Here is a 25812-nt window from a genome sequence, read left to right as displayed (position 1 = left end):
AGAGGAGGCTGAATAAGTATTGGACAAGCGTGATTTAGGAGCAGCATTCATGAAGGGGTTGGACCCTTGGCTTGCCAACGGCTCTTTTTTTCCTACAAAAAAATCTATTTCCCTTTCTAGTTACCGCAAAGGGCAAACAGGATCGATAGATTCCCCCCAGAAGGCAGCATAAAGAAATTTCACGTGAAAATGTATTATGGCTGGTTTTGATTTTTGTAATTTTTTTCATTTTACTAGGGAATAAGAAGTACAGGACCAGGGGAGGGAAGCAGTGTCAAACTTTGCTATAAATACACAGCGGTATTAATACTATAAATGCAGTGCTATTTGCATGACAATACACGACTGAAGAAATGAACGTCAAACAATTGCACATGAAAGGAGGTGGTTTTGCCATTAACTGGTAGAAGCTGGTAGATTTCTGATGGTGCCGTGCCGAAGGGGTAATTAATGCCATTTCCCAGCACCACTTCCAAGAGCAGATTTTTAATGATGTTGATAATCAGGCAGGTGAATGCCTGGGAAATCGAATGTGACAGAGGACTGTGAGAAGTCCCAACACACATCCAGTCTTTTGCATTTTGGCAGTGTCTGCAGTGCTTCTATTCCCCAGACACTGTGCGAGCAGTATAATTAGGTTGTTTGAGAAATAAAGAGACAGAAATATAAAGAACTAAAAAATTCTGTGCCTGCTTTTGCAAAATACCCTGCACCCCCAGAGCAGGAGGTCTTTGCTCCCAGCAACTCTCGTGAGGTTGTTCAAGAGCCTAAGGCTGTGTCTACACTGCAGTCAGAGGTGGTGACTGCTACACTAGGGATGGAAATATTGTTTAAAAAAATATTTGTTTAACCTCCTCTAATTATATCTGTTAAACAATTAACCGATGACACAGCTGCTGCCCGGAGCCCTTTGTGGGAAGAGATGGGGAGGGGGCAAGCCCAGCCAGGCAACACAGCCCTGGTGAAGCCCTGTGTGGGAAGGAGGGAGCATCTATGAAGGAGCAGCTAATTTCTTAATTGAAGAGTCATTACACAGGCTGCTCTATTTTCCTCTTAGGCTGTGGGTACTAGTCCCCCTCCTCCTCACTCCTCCCTCCTCCCTCCTTGCTGTCTACACGTGTGTATCATTTACTGTGCAGTAAATTAGTCTACTGCACAATTAGCTACTACCTGCAAATTTGCTCCTGGTCAGTCACCAAACCAGGGGGCCACAGGGGTTGGGGAACTCTCCCAGTCATGGCACTGCTCAGCTCCCAGCTCCCCCCAGGAGCTGGGTGCCCAGTTATGCTGGGATGGGGTAGCTCTCTGCTGCCCTCTTCCCTGTTTCCCTGTCCTGGCACTGTATAGGCAGCAGGCAGGAGTCTGGCCCAATCATAGGTGACGTGTAGAGGGAGACGTGGGGGGGCATGCGCCACACGCTGAGATTGGCCACTGCTGAAGGTGCTGCCAGCTTCTGGGGGTGGTTACCTCCTGCACCTGCCTCCTTCGCTGCTGATATTGTCTGTGGCGGATGTGGGTGGTCACCACTTGCTGTTTCCACCCCCCCCCCCCCCACTGCTAACACTGCTGGCAGTGGCTGTGGGCAGTCCCTGCTCGCTGCCATGGTGCCCCCTGAGTTGCGAGAAGCAGCAGTCACTGATGGGCACAATTGATGCCCATGGTCAGCATCTACACGTACCTTTAGTCTTAGTAAATTACCCTGGCATCAGGTAGTACTGTCCCTGACAGTACTATCTTACTGCAGCATAATACCGTCACCCGTGTAGATGGTGACACTTTACTCCGCAGCTGATTAGGCTACTCCACAGTTAAGTGCCTGTGTAGACATGTCCAGTGCTGAAGTATTCTAAATACCCATGGCTTTAGGCAGCTTATGTTGAAGCCTTTGATGCTGTGTCTATCCTGCTGTTGTACTGTCTCAAGGAAGTCTACGTGGGATGCAATCACGTCACCAGTTGCCATGTAGAGCATGCCTCTGCCATTAAAGAGTCGTGCTAGGGGCCCCTGCAGTGAAGCATGACATATCTGGTCACACGTGCTACTCTCCAGAAGGATGTAATGTCACTCTTATTGCAGCATGAGGCATGTGCCAAATGCTTGTGGGCATGTTTGTTGGTGCACACCAAATGTTGCACCCAAGCCATTACATTGCATCCTTTGGGGGAAGCAGCCTGCATAGTGCAGGCATGCTGTACTTCACCGTGGTGCTCCCTCAAGTAGTTCTTTGAAACCACAGACATGTCTGTAGACACCACTGTCAGTGGGTGCTGCTGTGCAATGAATTCTTGTGAAAATGTGCTCAGCAAATGTGGCTACTCTGTGCAGGCTTTATATTCGTAACTAATTGTATTGGGCATTTCCTTCAAACACTGCACACAAAAGCTCTGCTTCTGCGAAGACTTTCCTGCATGTGCTTTGCCTACCAAGCATTTCCATTTGGGGTCAGTGGACAGACTTACAGCGCATCAAGTTAAGCATGGTTTTACGTCTTTCTAGGTTGGTATCTACAGTCTCTGTTTTGTGACACTTAAGCATGTGCACAAGTCAGAAGCACATTTGCTGGGTTAGACCAAAGGTCCGTCAGGCCCAGCATCCTGTCTCATGCAGTGGCAGAAAGTCAATACTGAGGAGAAGGGTGAATCATGTCCCAAATTTTCCCTGCTTCACTCTTATTGCATCTTCCAGCATTCAGAGCTTTAAGAAGTTCTGTTTCAGAGGATGCACCCTGTCTACCATGTTCACTTACTGCTAAATTATTTCATTTTATGTCCCCTATTTCTACTCTAGACTTATTCAGGACCTTTGTTAGGTATATATTCAACTTTACCCATTTGTTTATGTCTTGGTGATTCAGAATCAGAGAAGCACACCTATAAGTGCTTTCCTGAATAGGGGTCAGTGGAACTGCATGCAGATTTTTCTATTTGGCTTCTGTCTGCTGGAGGAAAGACTGCTGCTGGGTCACGTTGCCATTTGAATTGCAAATGATTACTTGTGATTCATCTCTTTCATCTCGATCCTTCAAGAAATATAACAATGAATGAAAAATGTTGCAAATTGAACATTTCAGAGAGCCTTTCACATACGGGTCATGACGTTTCCAGGATGTGGGATATGATCACTGCAGATCTAGCAGCTCACAACTGTTTCCCTGTTGTTTAGGTCTAAATGCAAGGCCACTACACAAAAAATGTTTCTTTTGCCCGATGGAGTCCAGGCTTTATGAAGACCATTGTAAAGCCCTTGCATAGATGAATGCAAAGCCTCTCTCAGCTGCAAAATGACATTTTTATCTTCTGTAGTATTAAGCTGTCTTTTTACTCATTTGCTGGGGATTTAGATTCAGTTTGACTTCCTTTGGTGATACCTTTGACAAACTTATTTTTTGGAGCATATGGGGCTGAGAAATCTGTGCAAGATTTAAAAAAAAATATTTCTCAGGCCAGCCAATAACGTTCCATGCCCACAATAACCTTTCCACACCCAGCTACAAAACACAATGCTTAATGAACACATAGCGTTTGAAGGAACTCAGGTGTCACCTAGTCCAACCCCCAAACCTAGGGCATTCTGTCTTAATAGTCAGGCAGATTAATGAACTCAGCCATGATGCTCCGTGATGCACTACGTGGTGCTAGCATTTATCCATGCAGAAAAGTTGTACCAGCAAAGGTAAAACGGGCAGTTAAACTGCTATACTTATCCTGGTATAATTAGAGTGTCTGTAGGTGCATCTACATATGAACTTTACTGCAGTTGGCTAATTAGCTCCATAGTAAAGCATCACCATCTACCCATGTGCTCATATTAGGTTGGAGTCAATTCATTAATAGGCCTGTGTGAAGTGGCAAATATTCAATTTGGATTTGGCCGATTTGCAGGACGGTGATTTGATTTGGAGATTTGGATCACTCTCCTGATTCGATTTGGCCGAATCAGATCTGAAAGATTCGGCCATAGATTAAACAGGCAGCTGGCAGCTACCTCCATCTGATAAGTCTGTTGGGGCTGGGGGGATGGAACGGGCATGGGGGAGGGAGGGATTGGGGGTGGGGCTCAGACAAGCTGCCCCCGCTCCCAGCACTGATTCGGGCATGGCAGTGCTGGGAGTGGGGGGGCTATGCCCTGCTGCCAGTTGCATTCTAGGCACATTAGTGCTGGGACTGGTGGCTCTGCCACCACTTGCCAGCTGGGTAGGAGGGCTCAGGATGTGGGCATGACAGAGCTGGGAGCGGGGGCTATGCCATGCTGCCACTTGCCCCCTTCCACCCAGAGTGAGCTGTGTCCACATCCCACACCCCCCACCCCAGCTCACAAGTGGCAGCAGCACTGGGGCAGGTGGGCACAGGACTCGGGGAGAGGGCCAGGGGGACGTGGGATGTGGGTGTGGGTCACTCTGGGTGGAAGGGTATGCCCTGCTGCCGCTCGCCTGGGGGGCGGGGAAGCGAGATGCAGGTGCGGCTCGCTCCAGGTGGAAGGGGTAAGTGGCAGCCGAGCATAGCCCCTTCTCTCATTGCTGCCACACCCTCATCCCACATCCTGCCCTCCCTGCCCTGGCTGGCAAGCAGCAGTAGCACCTGCTCCTCAGCCCCAACTGGCAGGCAGTGGCTGGGCAGAGCCCCCTCTCCCAGTGCTGATGCGCCTGCGTCCCATGCCACACCCCCGTCCCCCCTGCTGGCAAGCTGCGGCAGTGTCTGCTTCCCTGCCCCAGCTCACAAGTGGCGGCAGAGCAGAGCCCATGCTCCCAGTGCTGATGCAGACGCAGCAGTGCTGGGAGTGGGGGCTATGCCCTGTTGCCACTTGCCCAGCTGGCATGGCAGGGTGGGGGTGTGATGCAAGCATGACTTTCTCTGGGCAGAAGGGGGCAAGCGGCAGCAGGCCATAGCCCATGCTCCCAGTCCCGATGTGGGCATGGTAGCCCTAGGAGCGAGGGCTCTGCCCTGCCACCACTTGCCAGCCAGCATGGTGGGGTGCACGATGCAGCACTGGGAGCAGGAGATATGCCGTGCTGCCGCTTGCCCCTTTCCGCTCAAAGCAAGCTGTACCCACATCCCACTCCCCTAGGCCCTGGCTGGGCAAGCGGCAACAGGGCAGAGCCCCCGCTCCCAGCACTTCTGCACCCGCATCCTTTGCCCCCACTCCCCTGCCCCTCTCCCCAAGTCCCGCACCCTGCTGCCCTAGCTGGGCAGCTTGCCCCAGCCCCATTCCCTCCCTCGCCCAGTCCCCTTCCATCCCCCCAACCCCAACAGACTTACCAACTGGTGGTAGCTGTCAGCTGCCTGTTTAGTCTATGGCCAAACCTCCAAATTGGCCAAAGCTTTTCCAAATCAATTTGGAGCTTTTAATTAGTCTCCTGATTCAATTCAGATTCGGCGATTTGGTCCCCGAATTGGGCCAAATCTCTTCTGAATTGAATCAGCTACCAAAGCTTTGCACAACCTATTAATTAACTCCATTGTATGATAGTACTGTCCAGGACAAGGAGTATCCTATAGTGGAGTAATTTGCACTGCCTCAATGCACGTGAAAACAGTGACAGGGCTGGCTGGGGCATGAGGGTGCTACAGTGTGGGGGCTGCCTGCCAGCTAGCCCTGCACTGTAGCATCCTTGTGCCCCAGCCAGCTCCTCTTCCACCCAATGCCACTACCCAGAGCCCGAGGCTGGCCCCCCTGGACCTCCTGTCAGCCCAGAGCTGCCCTGCCCCAGCTGAGTGTGCCGTGGTCCTGGGCGTACATGTAAACGCTGTGTCCAGGAGAAATAAACTCTGATGTGAACTGCACCGGAGCTTATTTTTTCACCCTAATTGCACATGTAGATGCACCTTGTGGATACTTATTCCAGTGCAGTTGTTCTTAACTTTTTTAGCCTCAAGGCAGCCCTCCATAATTGTTCTGAATTCAGCAGCAGCCCATGGTGCCTGCTCATATTTACTGAGCTAAAATCTAAATTCAGGAAAGTCATGGAGGGGGTCTTGAGGCTAAAAAGGTTGAGGAATACTGATCTAACTGGCGCCAGAGGAGGATGGTGGGAGCAGGACTTCATGCTGCTGTGCCTTATTTTTTCCATCATCTGCTCCCTTTCCACGTTGCTAGTCCATGCCTGGGGGAGAAGGGGGCAAGGCAAGTTCTTGTGGTTGAACCTACTGCCCTGAGGTCATGTATGCTGGCAACTGGAGGCATCCGACCCTCCACTAGCCCTGGGAGTGTGGGAGAGGCCACAGGGATGAGCTGGGCTGAAAAGTGGAGCTCCATCCACTTGTTTGCTTGTCTGTCCATAGCAAAGTGCACAGGTCAGAGGGTAGGGGCAGAAAGTGCAGGGGTGCCAAACTGTGGAGGAGGGCAGCAGTTGGCAGCAGGCTGCAGATGAGCAGCTGGGGATGTTGCTGGTCTGCAAGACATTACAGCAGGCATGGGGAGCTGCACAGGGGAGGGGAGTGCTTGACTCTTCACACACGGGTTGGGCCTTGCAGCATCCCCCTAGGCATCTTGCGGCACCACGATTGAGAATCATGTTCTAGCATGTGTGACTTTCCTATGGATGACATTGTTTGGGGACTAGTTTAAACTAGAACAAAATAAAACATAGTTACCACCCTGGTATTTATGTTAGTTGCAGAGAGGTCAAGGCAGTGGTTCTCAACCTTTTGAGACTCGAGTCACCCCTGATTTGATTTGAGGCTCCCCCCCATAACTTCTGTGAATTGAGCAGCACCCCATTTCAAAACGAATGCATTTATTACAGTGCTTCCCTCCTTGTCGAGAGGGCAAGGCAGCAACCTGCTAGGGAGGAGCCTGAGCCTGCACTTACCTTCTTCCGCCTTGGGGCACCCTTCAGAAGATCTCATGGTGCCCTGATTAAGGCATCCAGATGTGTGAATCTGTCTCACTCAGCTCAAGCCAAAGGCTGTCTGTCATCAACCCAGGTATAAACAGGCACCTGGTCGTTCAGGCTGGCATGTCAGAGTTGCCTGGCTGTTAATGCTACCCACGTTGTTCTCTCTGTGGGAGGACATGCTGCCATAACTCTGCTGGCCTAGTGACACTGGTGCAAATACTGGAGTATACCAGGTAAAACTTTCATGTGTAGGCAGCCATGGGCGACTTGGCCTACGGGTGCTCTTTGTGCCACATGTGGAAGCATTCTTGCTTTTCTGGAAACCCAGGAGTGTCTCACGGCTCAATGGAGTGTGCCAACTGTCCGTGTCATCCCAGGTCTCCCCAGAATGGAGCTGACTACAGTTCAGGCCAGGACCTAATGCTGCAAATACTTCCACTTATTCTAGATATGTGACAAGGCCCAGTGGCTTCTGATGCTTAGAAGTCGGCACATGCCTCAGTGTTTGCAGGTTTGTAGCCCTGCTTGTGTTCCACTCCGAAGTTTATTCAAATACTGATCTTTGAACACAAAAACCTTTGGGGTCCTGGGGTGGGCACTTGTTCTCCCAGACTAGCTGGTTTCAGGTGGGAGGCTGGTTTCACTGTAATACTTACTAATAATATGCTGGGTTCCATATGGACAATGATATTCCTTAGTGGGTGTCTACACGAGATGCTTTACTGCGCAGCAGACTAATCTCCTGAGCATTAAAGTGTTGCTGTCTACACGTGTGTATCATTTACTGTGCAGTAAATTAGTCTACTGCACAATTAGCTACTACCTGCAAATTTGCTCCTGGTCAGTCCCAAAACCAGGGGTTGGGGAACTCCCCCAGTAATGGCACTGCTCAGCTCCCAGCTCCCCCCAGGAGCTGGGTGCCCAGTTATGCTGGGATGGGGTAGCTCTCTGCTGCCCTCTTCCCTGCTTCCCTGTCCTGGCACTGCTTAGCTCCTGGCTCCCCACAGGCACAGGGGGTTGAGGAGCACTGGGACTGGGGAGCTCTCTGCTCTCCTGCAGAGCCAGGAGCTGGCTGGGAGTTGCCCCAGAAGGAAGACTGCTCCTGGCCAGCCCCTGGCTGCTTGGAGATGCCCTGCTGGCATGGGGCTTGTCCCCATGTGCACTGGGCTGGGAGAGCTCTGCAGCAGCAGCTGTTTCCTGGTCCTGTGCACATCAAGACCCCTCACTGTGTGGAGAGGGCCAGGAGACAGCTGCCCCTGCAGCTAGCAGAGCTCTCCTGGCCCTGTGGGCATCAGGACCAGCTCTGGGCCTGCACCCCAGGGAGCTGGGAGCTTTTCCTGGCTGCTGCAGGGAGCCAGAGCAGGGTAGGAGAAGCTGTGTACTTGACTGTCTCCATTGGGAGCAGTTCTGCTCCCAAGAGGGAGCACCTATAGACTCCCTGTAGACTCTGTGCACAAGTAAAACACTGCACAGTAAGCCTTTATAGCATAAATAGCAAGTGTAGATGCTCCCAGTCAAATTCTGCCTGGCCAATCTCTCCTCCTAAAATGGAAATTTGCTCTGATCGCTGTCTACTGAGCTCCGTAACAAGGTTTCCAGCCTTATATGTGAATTGAAACTTTTTGTTTCAAGAGCTGTCAGCTGCAATGCTCCCCTTGGCTTCGATGGGACCCTTGCTGCAATATGCCAGCGCCCAAATAGCCTGATGGACACACATGCAGGCTTCTAAAGCCAGCATAAGCCAATGCCCGGTTAGAAGTCATTGTCTCTAATGCTGTAATATGCATTTTGCAGAAGCAGCGCCTAATATGAAATACTGATATTAACTTTTCCAAGGTCAAGTCTCATTCATCCCAGAGCTCAGGAGATGAGGCTTGTGTGTAGGTGATGTAGCCTTCTCTTTAGAAGCAAAGAATTGCCTTTCTGAAACGCGTGGTAAATTTTAAAACTGGCCCTCAAAAAATCACATAGGTTTGGATTGTGAACCTTTTTGTCCACACCAGTGAGCAGATACTTGCATGAATCATTGTGCTGAAAGCAGTGGCTCTACTCACGTGAGTGCCTGTTCTTCATTGGTGAAAAGAAAGCGTTAACGCTGGATAGGGTTATGTGCTGTTCACTAGGATCTGAACCCCAACCCTGCTGAAGTCAAGTGGGAATTCAGTGACTTTAGAGAGACTTGGATTTGACCCTCATATTATTGTATATGATCCACGTTCAGGCCCACCTCTTCCCAGCAAGACAGGTAGCCAAGATGACAGTGAAGCTAGTCCGCACCCTTAGAAATATATTGCTATTTGAATCTTTGTTTCAGTTGTAGTAATAAATGGGCAAGGCAGCCCTGAGATGCTATTACAGAGTGAATAAGGTTTCATGGTGCAAAATTCAATGATGAGGAAGCAATTTATGGCCTATCAGTCCAATGTGTATGGTGTATGTAGCCATGTAAAATGGCAGCCAGTAGACGTATGTGTCATGGCCAACGTGGCTAAGACTGAAAACCAAAGCTGCTCTCTGTAAAGGTTTTTCCTGCACAAAAGACTGGACTCTGCAAAGCAGTGAAGACTCAGTAGAGGTGTAACAGCTTTACCAGAAGAGGAGGCCCAGGTTCTGGAGGATGGTGTGAGACGTCCCGTTGGCTCTTCAGGCCCTGTAAGATGTCTTTGGTAGAACTAATGGGAAAAGGGAAGTGAGGCCGGCTCCTTCAAAGGTGTAGGAAAGAGAAGAAAACTATGTGCTATCCCCAAGGATTGAAGATGGGAGAAAAAAGAATACAGACGTACTCAGGGGGAAAAAAAGGATGCAAGGAGAAGAGACCAGACCTGGTGAATGGGGTCAGTGTTATGACCAGGCTCATAAAATGAAGGGAAAGACTGAGCTCAAGAAGTGAGCAGAAGGCTTTGTATGAATGGTGATGAATGGTATCAGGAAATGTCCTTTGGGCTATAGGAGCTGTGCATAGGAATATAGGAAGCAGAAATTGTTAGGTCTTCTGTGCCCCTTTTGTGAAGCACATTGAGATCAGTGAAAAGGCACTGATGTGGTATTGAGGTAACATGTTCGTACGACCCCATTCTGTGCCTAAGCCGAATCTGGTATAACACCACTGGACATTTGTTTAAAACATCAGGATAGAGACATAATTCACTGTGTTTGTTTGAAGCTCATATCTGCTTTGATTAGTCAGTGTGGTGCAAAGCTACTCTGCCACCTTCTAAAATAGCAGTATGTCTGCATATTGTCTAGCATTTTGATGAGGTTTTTGATTGGCATTAAAGATCTGTCATAATTACGGTATTTCTAGCTCAGGCTAAAAACACGTGCCTTTCTACTTGTGCTTTATGATGAATCATTCTTCAGACTCTCTGAAGGTATGTCTGTACTGAACTTGCCCCATTGACTGCCGTGTATTGAAGAGATGCCTGAGCTAGCTTTAAACTAGGTTAGCTCGGGTAGTGGGAGCAGTCTAGTTGGGATGGCCCTATGCCCAGCACGGGCCATCAAAACTCATCCAAGAAACAGGATAAATTAACCTGTGCTGAGATCTACAATGCCATGGGTATTCTGTTCCTGGTTCTTGAGCTGGCTGCTTTGGTGGCCCTATAGACCTATCCTACGAATCTTAACGTAAGAAGGAATGGGAGTTAGTAACTAATGTGAGCCCTTAGACGGATGATGACTACAAAGTGTTTTGTTTCATTTTGTAGGGAGGACGTTTACAATGTCACGAAGGACCAATGACAAAATACAACTGTCTATCTATCTATCTATCTATCTATCACCCGAGACAAAAAGAAACAATGTGCAGCTGTTTGTTTTCTTTTTGAAGCACATTCCTTTGAGAGCCAGTTCTGGGGATTGGTTAGACGGCTGCTATTTTTTTCATGTTTATCATGGAATGAGTTGAAAAAAGTCCAAATTCTTTCACATCTCGAGCAAGTAGGAAAGTATTTGCATAAGTGGAAATTAATGTGTAGAATTTCTCTGCATGTTTATGGCTGCTAAGTAAAGGCATCATTTTGCTTTTCAAGAAGATTTCAGGAATTGTTCCATTCATTGTTACTAAATGCCTTTTACATGCAGAGCTGGCATGAAATATTGCTGTCAGTGTTTTGGCTTTTGTACGCTGCATTGCATGACTGTTACAGGAATCTTTGCTTTTATACCCTATGAAGTTATGTGACAGGTTTTTGTTTCTTGGAGGATTACTTTTCCACAGTAGCAACCATTTTACGTGATGGAATGAAACACAGATTCGGGGATCTGGATAAGAAACAAAGTACCTTGTGAGTCAGACTTTTTCTCTTGATAGATGACACCTGATCACGTTTCAAGGAGAAAGGCAGTCTAGAAGAAACGGCTGTATACTCAATTTTCAGAAAACTCCTAAATCAATTAGGAATCAGAGGCCAAATTTCCAAAGGCTCTTAGCCACCTAACAATGTAGCTCAGGCTGTGACAGATACTCAGTTAAAAGCATGATGGGATCTGATCCCCAATCCTGACGATTGTGCCTCCTGCCATGCCACACATGTGTGGCACAATGCACAGTTTTGGGACTGGGGATCAGATCCTGATCACACTCTACTTGCCAGTGCAGAGGGAGACTGCAGTCATGTTCCCGGACTCCCCCTGCACCAGCAAGTGAAAAGCTGGAGGTGCCTGTGCATGAGCGCAGAGGCTGCTCTGATGCACGGTAATCACAGCGCGTTGTATCACATGCGATCAAGTCTGCTAGAGCACAATCATTACCATGCTCCAACAGCCTCTTCATCTCGTGCATCAGCATCCCCACACTTCAGCATGGCAGTAGGGGCGTTTGAATTAAAGCTTGTCGAACGAGCTGTTGTTCAAGCACCCCTATTGCTATTTTGAAGTGTGGGGGCAGTGATACTTGAGACACTCTGAGAGCTGCTCGAATTAAAGCGCCACCCCCAGAGCATGTGTAAAAGTACCCTGCGTGCCCAACCAGCAGCCAAGTGTTGCCTGGCTCTGGGTTTGCACCGATGCTTGAACCAGCCCAGTGCGGTCCCCAGAGCTGGCTGACAATCAGCTGATTGTTAGCTGGATCCAAGGACCTCACTGGGGCTTCAGCTGGTGGAAGCTGGTCCCTGCTGGCCAACAACCAGCTGATCAGTCCTTGGCTGGCTCTGGGGACTGCACCAAGACTTGAATTGGCCCCACTGCAGTCCCTCGAGCCAACTGATGATCAGCTGATCGGTGCCTGGCCCTGCAGACCACACCAGCACCAGTCTGAGCCCTGGGTCGCAATCAGCTGATTGTTGGCCAGCAGGGACCGCATTAGGGTTGGTTGGAGACCCAGTGTGGTCCTAATCCTGCCACATGTTCAATTTGAGGCACAGTGGAAGCCAGCTACAAAAATACTGCACATTTTCTGTGTAATATTTTTATTGATGATTTCCCTTTTTCTGGCACCATTAATTCTCTGGATGTGTAGCTGGGTTACTATTTAAAATGTGATCAGCAGACTAATCATGTCTTAAGTGCAATGTCTACCAGGGAGCTAAGTGCATAGAGAGATTTTCAAAAACAACTAAGCAGGTGCCTAACTCCAGTTCATTTCAGTGGCTGTTGGAAGGCACACTCTGTCCATCTTCAGATCCTTAACCACCTCTTATATTGTTCCCACCATCTGATTTTCAGTAGTGATGCTGGGTTAGATCCACAAAGGGACTGGGATATCTGGCTCTACAAAGTAGTCCCTTTGGGATCAACCCGGGCCTGCGGACTACTTTGTAGATCCAGATATCCCAGTCCCTTGGATGTGGCACGTGAGAGCAGTGGTAGTGTGCCATGAGATCTGCTTGTGCAAGGAGGTGAATGCTCTCCTCCCCTGCCTAGCACCTGTGCCTGCCCCAGCTACTCCAGTGGCGCCTCCAGCTGCTCCTCTGGAGACCACAGCTGCTGCTGCTGCCTTCTCCCACCCTTCCCCGCCCCGGGCAGCTGCTGTGCTGGCTCCTGCCCATGCTCCCAGCAGCACTCTGCACTGTGAACGGGCAGGTGGACACACAGATGGGGCCACACTTTGCTGCCCGGCTTGCCCCCTCCACTTCTCCCATGCTCCCTGGGCTAGCAGGAGGGGCCGCAAGGGTGGTTGCCAGCATTTGAGACCCTGCAGGAGCAGTCTCAACAGTGAGAGTTGCCCTTGCCTCCGAGGTACAGAGCAGGGGTTGGCAGGGGGCAGGCTGTGGAAAGAGCAGGGCACAACCCTTTTTTGGGTTGTTTCTGGTGTCTTTTTTTTAGCAGTGCATCTCAGCACTCATTCCCTTTCCTGTGGCAGGAATATGCTTTGGAAAAGAAAAGTATTATATGGGGGGGGGGGTGACTGTGTGCACACACGTATACAATGTTTTTTATCTTTTCCAAAGCATAGAACGTATTTCAAAGCGCGCGCGCACACGCACACACACACACACACACACACACACACACGCGCGCGCGCACACACACACACACACCCCTTTTCAGTTATCAGAATGAAGTATGCTGCCAATTTTAATTTAGAAAAAGTGTTCCCTGGCTATGTATAGGTAGATAGATGTGCTTCCCAAAGTTTTGATACACAGGGAACACATTTTTCTAGATTAAAATTGGCAGCACACTTCACTTTTACAACTGAAAAGGTGTGTATATTTTCCCCCATATATATGAGAAGAGTTGGACACTTAGGAGTAGGATTTGTAACAGGTACCATGCTGAGTAGGAGGCTTTCTATGCTAGATAAAAAGAAGTGGTGCTGTGAGTGATGTGTCTGAAATCCCACCACTTGCTAAGGAACAGGTGCCTTACTTTAGGCTGGGGGGGCATTTCATCCCCTCCAGATTCACAGCCTTATATCTTCAAATGAAGGGAGGCACCGAAGCCCCTTTCCCTGACAATCAAGTAGGCAGAGACGGTGATGCCCTTCGGGAGGAAGAGCCCCACAGTTGGTTTAAGTATGAAAGAAGGTGAAAGCGGCTGGGATAAGTTTATGGGGCAGGGAGTACAGCCAGGTCTGTGCGGGTAGGGTGTGCTGTGTGAAGTCATGCTTGCTGAAGACCAGAATGAAGTATGGTTGATCTATGTTTCCTCCTTGCTTCTGGATCTTGCTGGGTGCCACCTGGGGCCAGGAAGGATTTTTTTTTTTTATTCCCCTGGTGCTACAGGTGTCAGAGGTTTGTTTTTCACCTTCCTCAGAAACTCTGGGTATTGGCTGCAGGCAGGGTGGGGATTTTGGCTGGGGTGTGCCAGTGCTCCTGCTGGGACATAAACCCAGAGGTTAAAGGGTCTTGCCCCTCCACTTAAGGTCAGCCTGACTGGGGATCAGGAAGGAGTTTTACCCCATGGTCAGATTGGTACAGACTGTTGGGGGGGAGGTTAGCCTTTATCTGCTGAGGGGGGGCATGGTCTTCAGAGAGCTTTTGGTGTCTTGGAGCAATATGGTTGCTTGTAGCAGGGTTGATTGTGTAGTTTTGCAAAAGGATTAGACAAGGACTTGTCTGGGATGGTTCGAATAGGGATGATCCTGCTGTGCGGAGGTCCCTTCCAACCCTGCTTTCCTATGACTTCAGTGTTTCAAGCACTCTCCTGAGATTTGGGAGATACAAGTTGAATTTCCTTTTCTGCCTGTGGGGATTCAAACCTACATTTCCCATGACCGTGCCCTAGCTTCCCCCTCTATAGCAGCTTGAGGATGGTGTGGAGAGAACGGGCACTCACTTTATTGCAGCTGGTCCGCTGGACGTGGAATAGTCCTTGAGCCAGGGGCAGAGATGCTGTGCAAGTTTGAGTGTGATGTTCAAGCCTAATGATGGGAGAGGCAATAGGCAGAGTGCACATCAAGGCCCTGGTCCCTGCTTTCATCCCCCTTTGTGTGTGTAATGCAGTGTCTGTGCTTCCCCTGCATGCGTCTGTGTGCAGCCTGATGTCTGGGTGTGCTCAGAGCACACGGGCTGGGGCAGGGCCGATACAGCAGAGGAGCTGAAATTGGTCCACACTGTCAAGACTGAGCTGCTTGAGAGCAAATGCATGCGTGGCTCAGGCCTTGAGGCATCTAGGATCTCAATAAAACTTAATCTCCTCTGTGATTTAGGAGCTCCTGAAAATATTACCTATGATCCCAGCCTGAGCGTCCTGATTTCCTCATTTCTAACCTCCTCACAGTTCCTCTGGTAAACATGAGTGTGTCAAACTGAGTTGGAGCAATGAGATGGGTGCGTCCACACGAGACGCAAACTGCACAGTAGCCTAATTCTACTGCGCAGTAACATGGAGGGCAAAACCTGTGCTGGTATGCTACTGCGCAGTAGTATTAAGCTACTGTGCAGTTAGCGTCGCTAAAAAGCTGTGCGCTGGTGCTACTGCACAGTAGCGCCAGTTAGTGCACATTGATTGAATCCTTGGTTGTACAAGTACTAAACTTAGTGTGCAGTAACTACGGTGCGTTCATGAAGGTGTAGACATACCCTATAAAAACAGTAGCATGGGGTTGTATGGTTATTGCCTCTCAGAGGCTCTGTGTCAAACTCACTTATCTGACAAGCAAAAATGTAGATGATTTTTTTTCCTTCTCCTACCTTCAAGCCCCTCCAAACGGTAGGTGACGTGTTAACATCAGGCTCTGTTCCTTCACCAGAAACCCTGGCTCAGTTCAGGGGTGTTTAAAGCAATAGGCAAGGTGCAGTTAACATTACTCCACTGTTAACTTCATTACCGATTCTCTTCCAGAGGGACAACCAAAAGTAGAAACCAGGTGATACACTCAGATTGGCAGCACTATTGGCTCTGTAGCTGTCACCCTTATTCAAGCAGAGCTGGAAGGCAACACTTTTACAAGTCGGCTTTTCTGAACCCAATTGCCCCCTTGCTCCTGTCTGTCCCCCACCCCCTAATATAATTGAAGTAATTATAACTCACTCACCTACCTCACAGGGTTGTTGTGGGGATTATTTATTGCTGTCCAAAGCTGAGAAATGCCTGTTAATGTTGTACGTGTTGTTGGTGATTCTGTAATGCTCAATTTAGAAATGAGCATCTTGTACATCTAGGTTTCTCCACCCTCCACTGGGCTGTCGTGCACAGCACCGACTGTTGGGTAACTGCAGTAATAAGACAACGTAGGTCCTACTTGGCTCACGTGGAACAGTCTTTCCTGTAAAGATGAATTGCCGCTTGCCAGTATTCACTATTGCTTCCCATACACTGCCCAGTGCCGACAGAGCGTGCTGTTTTTCTTTCAGGTTGTGTGCAATTCCCTGCGCCCGCTTTGCATAACAAATCCTGCACGTAGCTTTGTTTTGGCAGTATTTCACCTGGAATTAAGAACGCCTGAGGAAATTAGCATTTTACTTCCATAAAGAGGGTTGGGAAGTCTAATGTGCAATTTTAAATTGGTATAGCAATTTACATATAACTTAATTCACTGAAATTGGAATTGCAAGATGAGCAGAAATTGTAGAGAATTAGCTTTTTTGGAAATAGTTATGGGATCACAGGAACAGGATCATAGGAAATTATGTTTAATTGCTGAAAATTGAAATTCATCAAAGCATATTAAAGCTTTTTTATTAAGAAAAATATCCTTTGTTCCACACAGCAGAGTTGTTATTGCTATTTAACAATCTTATAAAGACACGGCAAGGTTTATGGTGGCAACATTTTATGCGGCCTGTTTAATACACGGTGGGCACGTCGACACATGCAACTAAAGCGCACGAATAAACTCCGGAGCTTCTTGCTTTGGAGTTTTTTGCTCCCAGACATGCCGTTTGAACGTGCACGCTGAAGCAAGAAGCTCTCGACATATTGCTCTGAAGTTTATTCATGCACAGCACATGGACCCCAGCTGCAGCAGCCTGGGCTGGCAGGGGACCCTAGGAGTCAGCCTGCCAGCCCAGGGCTACTCCCCCGTCTCCGCGGCTAGCCCCACACTGAAGGATCCTGTGCCCCAGCCAGCCAGGGCAGTATCTACACGTGCGCTGCTGCACGCAAAAAAAACTCTGCAGCAGGGTAGTACTTGTCTTTTACAAGACTACCCTGCCGCGGAGTTAATTAGTTTTGTGTGCTGTAATAGGGGTGCATGTGTAGACACTGAATCGTTTACTGTGCACTTAACTAGTCAACTGCACAGTAAACGTCTTGTATAGATGCTCCCAGGTCGAAGCAGCAAATCTCAGGAACTTATTTTAAGGGAGTCGGCTCATTTTATGACAAATACACCCCCCAGTGATTTTACAGGGGTGCTTCAAGCCATCTGCTGATTGAGAGGGGGCAGGGATAGGCAAATTAGCGAGCACACAAAATAGCTGATTTTTGCCTATAAAGTTGGGAACAAAAATATACCTGCAAATTGAAGGTCTAAAAGCCAAAAGGTTGGGTTTTAAAAACTGACATCTTTGGCGGAATGGGGTTTGTTTGGGTTTTTTTTTGCTAAGTGCTGAATATTTTGATTTGATGGCATTTAATACTGGAGTGAAATGATGGAAGTGGCGTCTAATTTTCAAACACCACCATGTGGTTTTCAGGTAAGGCAACAATAGCCCTCGCTGAAATCAGTGGAAGCTGCAAAGACTAAGCAACTTTAATATTCTGACCACTTATTAACTATGAATTAACTACTTCATCACTTGCTAACTCTGTATCACTTACCTAATTTTGGTCAAGGCGATTAGACACGTAGTGGGAGATTTTTGCAAATGGAAGCAGGGCATGACTGCCGAGGCAAAATCCACATTCATTGTGCTCCGGTGTAAGTTTAACACGTGAAGAATAGTAATAAATACAGCCTCAAATTTTCAGATGAGCCAAGTGTGAGCTGTTCAAAATATCTCTAACCGGGGAAACAGAGCAGCATGGCTGTTGTGGAATACTCTGTTCCACAACAGCCCGCTAGGCACTGTATTTCAGAATTAAATACTTGAGTCTACGGAAAGTTGGCCACCTAATAATTCCCTCTTGGTTGCCCTGAAACCCCAAGCCCATATCAAGGACTGTTTCAAAGTATTTGTTTAGTGTTAGAGAGAGAGAACAAAATGCTAAAATGTCTTACCTTGGAATTATTGCAGCAGTGCGGATGGTAAAGCAAAAATAATTTAAGATAAAAGTTCTGTCAATGGGCACCAGGAGGATTTGCTATGTTATAGACCCATATTGCTCATGATACATACACCTTCATTACTATTTCACATCCCTCCTTGTAGTAACATAATCACCTATTAAGAGGGAACTAGGAGGATTGAAGTTAGAGAAAGTAGCTGGTAGCTCTCATAAAAATGCACAAGAGATCATCTGATGGCTTTCCAAGCAATAAAGTTGTGCTGAGCTTGAAATCTCTTTTGCTTTTGCTTGTACAGATAGTCGCAGCAATAATGGCCATCACAGGAATTGTTATGATGGCATATGCAGATGGTTTCCATGGTGATTCAATTATTGGTGTAGCATATGCTGTTGGCTCTGCATCCACATCTGCATTGTATAAGGTAGGTCATAATTTTTTATTTTTTATTTTATTGTTTATACAAATAGCTGGAGAGTATCCCATGGACCATACATTTCATAAATGCACACGTGCAAAGCACCGTGAAATATATAAGATTCATCTTTGTTGCAGCATTTACATTCAGAGCATGCTGGACATGTCAGAAAAGTTACTACGGGGATAATTAGTTTGTGGCTGGCAAGTGTTCATAGTGGTTTTGCTTTATGAGCCTTTAATGAAATTGCTATTAGTCTATGACAAATAGATTAGCATCTCTGAGTCCATCATTTTTTGCCAAAGCAGCTGATGCTTTTTGCAGTGGGCTTGTTACACAAAACAATGAGAAAATCCTGAATGCAGCTAGTGCCATGTTTCTGTTGGTCGTAGCAAACTTCTCATCTCCGATCTGCACTGCAGGTCTCTGTTGCATATTCTGCACTCGTTCTGGCTTGCCCATCAGCACATGGGCAAGCAATGCAGCATATGCATTAAAGGCATCGAGTGTTGGAGATGGGAGTCTTCTGGCCCAAGTTTTGGAACGTGTGGCTTTGCTTGGAAGGGTGAACTCAATTTTACCTTCTCCGCCTTCAGAAATGCATTGGATTAAGTGCAGCTTCAGATGCATGCAGGGTCCCTGAGGTCATTGGGGGGCCAGCATTTGTTAACTAAGGCAGAATTTGGGTCCATTTTGTACGAGAGATCCAAAGCTGGCTCCTACTTATAGTCTTTGGTATACCCCTCTACGAATAGTTACTAGTCGCAATGGATCTTGTGGGGACAATTGTTACTGTGATTCACACAACTGGCATGCCAGTGACTTCAGAAATAGCGAGGACTTAATGTTCCTCACACATCAGCTTTGCACTGGCAGGACTCGGTTGAAACCAGTGCAGTTGCTCCTGATGAGTATCCTTGCGAGGTCAGAACTGAGCCCTGTAACTGCGTGTCTGACCTTTGCCGTCTCTGGGATTCTTATTTGCATTTGTTCCTTGTGACATAGTGTGTGTTACCTTTGATTTCAGTGATTCTTCCTTTGTGCTGTGAGGACAGATGTGATTGAAGTGCCTGGCCAGGAGCTGGGGCCCTGCAAGCACAGGCGATGGCACGATGCCCACTCCTAGGACACAAACAGGGAGAGAGAGTAGCAGGAAGGATTGACCATGCGTACACAAAGAAGCTGGCTAGAATAAGGGCTGTCCTCCTAGCACAGGGTGGGACTGTTTAGCCCTGCCTCGCTGGTCGAGCACTTACTCAACAGTCCCACTGAAGGCAACAGAAGTGTTCGCTTGGGCAGCCAGGACCGAGTTTTATGTGAACGAGTCAGGTCATCCCGCACTGGGGTCAAGCCCACAGGAGGGCAATGCGGGGGTGGAAACCTTAGTGAAGAGCTCTTGCACTGCTACACAGATGGGTTTGCTTTTCCCATGCCCAAAGCTTTGCCTAATCCCCAGGGAGCCATTTGCATGGCAAAACTTTGCATGGGGTGGAAGGCAACTGTGCTAATATGTTTCCTTTTCCCTGCAGGTTTTGTTCAAGATGTTTCTTGGAAGTGCGAACTTCGGGGAAGCTGCTCACTTTGTCTCTACGCTGGGCTTCTTCAACCTAATTTTCATCTCCTTTACCCCGATCATACTGTATTTTACAAAGGTGGAATATTGGTCCCCCTTCTCTGCCGTGCCGTGGGGTTACCTTTGTGGAGTAGCCGGCCTCTGGTTAGGTACTTGCTGAATGTTGGGTTTTTTTTCATTTTCTCTAGCACTTCTTGTTGTTTTGCATTTACCACAGAATAAACAGCCACCAGCATGACCATTCCCTTTCTTACAGCCCAGCGATTCTCAACCGGTGTGCCGCAGCACCCTGGGGTGCCGTGAGCTCCTTTTAAGGGTGCCGCATGGTGCCACACAATGTTTGCAGTTAGTTGTGCAAACACCTGTGTGTGAGGCACGTAGGGGAATCCATCGTGTCAAAAACATGTGGCTCCCTTGTGCTCTTTCTGAGCTATTTGCAACGAAAAAGTCACTCTGTTCTTTTTTCCATAGTCAAGAAATGACTATGAAAACAAAGAGCTGCCATTTTCCAAGGGGTGTTTTGAGTCTAAGGAGATTGAGAGCTCATCCTCCATGACCGTTTCAGGCTAGACATAAGGAAGAACTTCTTTACTGTCCGAGACCTCAAGGTTTGGAACAGACCGCCACCAGAGGTGGTTCAAGCACCTACTTTGAACACCTTCCAGAGACATTTGGATGTCTGTCTGGCTGGGATCCTATGATCCATGCTGATTTCCTGCCCCTGGGGTGGGGGGCTGGACTCGGTGATCTTCCAAGGTCCCTTCCAACCCTAATGTCTATGAAACCTATGAAATCCATGAAATCTTTTCTATACAGTCAACTACTGTGTGGGATGCTGGAGAACAATGAATGTGTGTTAGGAAAGAATTGAGTGGAAAAGCATTAAAAAAATTTAACCCACCAAAAGAAGAAAGGCTGGCTGGGTCTCTTACAGCAGTGTTTGTCAACCGACAGCAGGATGCACGTGGTGTTGCACCGCTCCTGGGGCAGCTGCAGAGGTGCGCAAAGCCCAGCCGGAGCTGCCTCCACCCTGCGCACAGATTGGGGGGTTGGGAGGGCATGTGCCCCCCCAGTCCTCTGCCGGGGTGCTTGCAGCAGCGGGAGGCCCCCCCGCATCCTTGGATGAGCCACCCAGTCTCTGATTGTCACATAACCTGGCCTGACCCCTGCCTGTCTGTGTCACTCCCTTCCTCGCTGTGGGGGCCTCGATCTGCCCCCCGCCGATGGCCCTTTACCCCACCTGCTGGGTGGGTGGTTTGGAGGGGGCATGCGTGCATGCACACATGCGCTCAGCCCCCTCCCCCCATATAATTTTAATATAATGGGGTACATAAGCTGAAACTTTGAGACAGAAGGGGTACACTTGTTAAAAAAGGTTGGCAACTCCTGTCTCAGAGGTTTGCACTGTTTCGTCCCAACAGCCCCATTCTGGTACCTTATTGTTTCCTCCACAATGTGTTTGCTTTAAAATAAACTCAGTATGACAGCCCGCATTGGATTAGTTATTCAAATATTTGTTCTTTGAGCCTTCTCCATTAATTACGGTTTACATGTAAAGAACAGCTAAGCTGGGGCATCTTTGTGTTGAGTGCTGAGATGCCATATTCTCTTCTTTTGTACAAATGACCTTCAGAGGGCTGTATTGCCTACATCCCCGATATAATTTTCCTGCTTTGCTTAGGAAGTTTCCTCTTTCAAAGCTCCCTTGCTGCTCAGTTTTTGAAAAGACCTGTTGAAATGGAGCAAGAGGTGCTTGATACTCCAGGCATAAGAGAACTCTTTCCTTTACTAACGTGTCCATCAATTTATAGCTGAACAGACTGTTATCCATCTCCATTGTAAGCAGGCTAGAAACACTTCTCAGAAACTATTGTAGAAGCCTAGATGGGCTTCCCAGCCATTCAGAGACGCATTCAGACATGGTGGCTGAGGTGATGTGAGCCAGGTTATCTTTCATTCCCTGCCCTGGACCTAATTGCATCCACTCTCTGGTCTTATCACCTAAAGATATGGTTGAACATATAAATGAGGGCAGGATGGAGCAGCTGTACAGAGCAGGCAGAAAGCCAGTCTACCTCCATCCATGCTGTTTTCTACCCTGAAACCAGCATAGGAGGGTGTCTGCGGTAGGGTGTCAAGAAGGGGGTTTTGGCTGGGCTGCCTGCGCTCGCTGATGATCTAGCTGGTAGAATTGTTCCTTGGGAGCTTTTCCAGTCTGCAGCAGCACCCCGACGACTGCTCTGAAGTTGCAGTGGGGCCAAAGTAGCTCCAGGCTTGGGGAGGATGGGGCATAAAGCTGCCCGTGACACATCCCCCGCTCCACTGAGCACCGTTTGGCTGAGGACTCGCTCAGGGAGCCTAACTGGGCAGCACTCAGCTCGAAGCATAGCTATCGGACAGGTCATGGCAGCAGCACCCATGCTTTAACAGAACGGTACTGCCCCGTGGGATATGAACACCCGAACACAGCCGAGACAACCAAACAGCAGGGATGAGCCCGACCCAACACTGGAGTACCCACATTCTCACAGTATTGGCTCAAATATACAGTGCAACGTTTCCTCAATTGCCCAGGAGATTCCCTTGATCTATAGAACAAGAAGAATTTCAGAGAGGCGCTAAGGGCCCAGTCTACCAAGTGCATGAAAGCCGGCAGAGTTGGGTGCCTAAGTACCATTGTGCATCTGGCCTACGTAGCTTAAAGACTTCTGCTTAGTTGGGACATCTCAGACTGGGACACTGGTTTTATGGACAATGGTTTGCCTCAGTAGGGTCCCTCTGGTCCCCAAGTGTCTTAAAGCCCATGAAAGTGGAGTTCATATCCTTTCTACTTACTGTACCGCTCTCCCTCTTCCCCATAACCTGCAGAGGAGAGGACTCTTCTGTTTGCACAGCTAGGGCTGGCTACATGTCGCTGGCAGGGGTGCGTATGTGCTTGCTGATACTGTCCTTTCATGGATGGTCCCACCCTGGGCTGCTCGCTCAGTCCCCCAGGGAATAGCAAGACCACAGAATTGCAGTTGAGAGGGAGTGCAATTGGAGAGCAATCCTCATGTCTTTTGTCAGTGGGGCACAAGGTGTTTTTTGAGGAGGGAACCAAGTCTGTATGGCTTTTCTTGATGCTTTGGAATAGAAAACTAGTGCACGTGGAGTTTTCTATATGTATACCCAACCTTCTTCTTCCTCCTCATGCAGAACCTCCATTCCTTTCACATTTCCACACATACAGGCTCAGTCCTGTGTAAGAACATAGTAAAGTGCGCGGTGTCATTTCATGACATTTTATGAAGTTGTGTCTCTGACACTCTTGTGCCTTGTCCTCTGTCTCGACAGCGTTCAACATATTGGTCAACGTTGGAGTTGTGCTGACGTACCCCATCCTGATTTCCATTGGGACAGTGCTCAGCGTTCCTGGAAATGCAGGTACACCTAGTGCCATTAGTGAGTAAAGATCATCGTCATGCCTTATTTCTTCTCAACCTCTTTTGCAGTTTTTTTGTTTTTTTTTTTAACTTCAGTGGCAATTTAAATAAACCTGAAGCTGGTAACAATAGAGACTTAATTCTGCAAAAGCAGTTTTTTTCTAGTCCTTTCCACTGGGGTAATTGAAAGGTAGATATATTATTTTGCAGTAGCTTATCAAGTAGCCTGAGGGCTCAGCTCTGTGCCTATGGAGGCTGCCTGTCGAGGGGGTGGGAAGCTGTGGACAGGGATGGAAAGCCTTGATCCCGTGTCTGTGTCCCATATGCTGGTAGTACAGCTGAGCCTGGGTAGAAGGACGTGTTATCTGTAAAGTGCTAATGCTTAGCAGGAACTTTATGACTATGGGAGTGGTCAGGCATTGGAACAGCCTACCTAGAAAAGTTGCTGATTACCCCTGGAAACTTTCAAGACGGGTTAGATGGACACTTGGCTGGAATAGCTTAATTAGGGATGATTCTGCCTTGAGCATGGGGCCAGGATGAGATGAACTGGTGTGGTCCCTTCCAGCCCTTCTTTCCTATGATCCTATGAGCACAGATGACTTTCTCACTTGCAAAAAAATGGAAACCAAGGACCAGATTGTGACTCAGCCTTATTCAAAGCATATATAAATTCTACTCTCCAGCCATAAATCTTTATAGCTCCCCAGCAGACATTTCCATTAGGACAGAAAGCATGAAGGAAGTGAGAGTTTCTAATTCTATTTAATATGAAATATGGAAGCCTAGTAGGCTATGAAACTATCGCAAGATGACTTTACAGACTTTGCTTTCGTTGCCTTTCTCCCCCTGTAGCTGTGGACCTCCTGAAGCATGAAGTGATCTTCAGTGTCGTAAGACTGGGGGCTACCATTATCATTTGCATTGGATTTTTGCTAATGCTGCTTCCTGAAGAGTGGGATGAAATAACCCTAAGATTCATCAACAGCTTAAAGGAAAAGAAAAGCGAAGACCACCCAGAAGACATCACAGACTCCAGCGTGCATACCAGGAGCAGAAGCAGAGCCAATGGGACAGTGTCTATACCACTAGCGTAGAGCTGGTGACCCTCTAACTGCACGTGAATGTATATTCTGTGAATATAATTTAATTTTCTCGCTACTGATATGCTAAATGACAGTATTGCTCTGAACTGGGGATGAATTGTACAAATCAATGATAAATACATCAATAATAAATGTTTACATTTATACACTTATAAAGGAACCAGTGTAAATAGCTACAATAATTTTTTTATAATAAAAACACATTGGCTTGTGCTCTATTTACTATCATAATTTTGGATGAATTGTCAAGCTGCTGCCCCAAATGCGTTTAGACACTGATGGTAATCCAAGCCCTTCAGCCAGTTCCAAATGTATCCTGAGTGTCTCAAATAGAGTTCCCAGATATTGAGGCATTAATAATCTCTAGTCACAAAGAAAGCATTGGGTATTAAAAGTAACAGCAAGGTTTGAGGTAGTGTGCTGTGCATCTACATCTGCAATTAATGCAAAGCAATAAACTCCAGAGCAGTTTGAGCTGGAGCAAACTACTTCTGGTTGCATCTACATTTGTGCCCGGGATAGCAGCAATTTGAGCCAGGGTGAAGCAGGCCCAGGCTGGCATGAGGTACGGGGGTGGTCAAGGGGCTGGCTGGGATGCAAGGGTACAGAAAGTGCAGAGCCATGTGGCTAGGTGGCAGGCAGGGGTCTGGCTTTAGCTGGCTGGGCTGATGGGGCACAATTTAAGCCTGCAGTCAGAGTCTACACATGCATTTAATTGCAGTAAATTACCCTGGTGTAAGATAGTACCGCCTCCAACAGTACTATGTTATGCCAGTGTACATTAGTTGACTGCGGCCTAATAGCATCACACGTGTAGACAGCGATACTTTACTCCACCGCTAATTAGTCTACTCCACAGTAAAGTGCACACGCAGACATGGCCACTGAGTCACTATCCACAACATAGCATCTGTGTAGTTCTCATGAAAATGTTTGTTATTTAAAAGTGCATTTGGGAATTGTTTTTATGAAGATCCACACGTTGTTTCCCGCGTGTTAAGAGAGATTGAGTTGGGCTCCAAAATGTAAGGCTCCACATGCTCATAGATACACAGGCACCTCACTTGTAATCATTTCAGTAGCTAGGCATCTAAATACCTTTGAGGCTCTGGCCCATATTTATCAGTAGTCAGGCCCAATGGATGATACCATGAATGGTAAGTATTGATGATAAGTCAAGAGCTACCTGGACCCAATTTCTGATTTGATTTGCTGTTCTATCTTGTCAACAGCAGTTTGTAAAAAAAGCTATAAAGCAAAACCAACCAAGAAAATCTCTTTAATAGGCCAGCTGCACCTAGCGCACATGCCTCCACTCCTCATCCCAGCATCTCCAGTTACAGAATTGGCTCCAACTACAGCATCGCATAATGGGCTGTGTCTCTCAGCTAGCATTGGCCTTCAT

General features: G+C 47.8%; 1 protein-coding gene across 3 annotated transcripts in view; it reads left to right on the top strand.

The window, feature by feature from the left end:
• Positions 1 to 24615, top strand: part of SLC35F4 (solute carrier family 35 member F4) — a 240566-nt gene extending 215951 nt beyond the window's left edge. For all 3 annotated transcript variants that reach the window (XM_090034273.1, XM_090034272.1, XM_090034275.1), the window contains 4 exons: positions 18187 to 18312; positions 19836 to 20028; positions 23213 to 23302; positions 24157 to 24615. In XM_090034273.1, coding sequence (XP_089890399.1) covers positions 18187 to 18312; positions 19836 to 20028; positions 23213 to 23302; positions 24157 to 24398 — 651 coding nt within the window. In that variant the 3' untranslated portion in view covers positions 24399 to 24615. The remainder of the gene's footprint in view (positions 1 to 18186; positions 18313 to 19835; positions 20029 to 23212; positions 23303 to 24156) is intronic.
• The last annotated feature ends 1197 nt before the right edge of the window (positions 24616 to 25812 follow it).

Source organism: Crocodylus siamensis, chromosome 2 (genome assembly GCF_052110815.1).
Source record: "Crocodylus siamensis isolate JL-2025a chromosome 2, ASM5211081v1, whole genome shotgun sequence".
Classification (NCBI taxonomy): Eukaryota; Metazoa; Chordata; order Crocodylia; family Crocodylidae; genus Crocodylus; species Crocodylus siamensis.
This window is presented reverse-complemented; position numbering and strand designations above follow the sequence as displayed.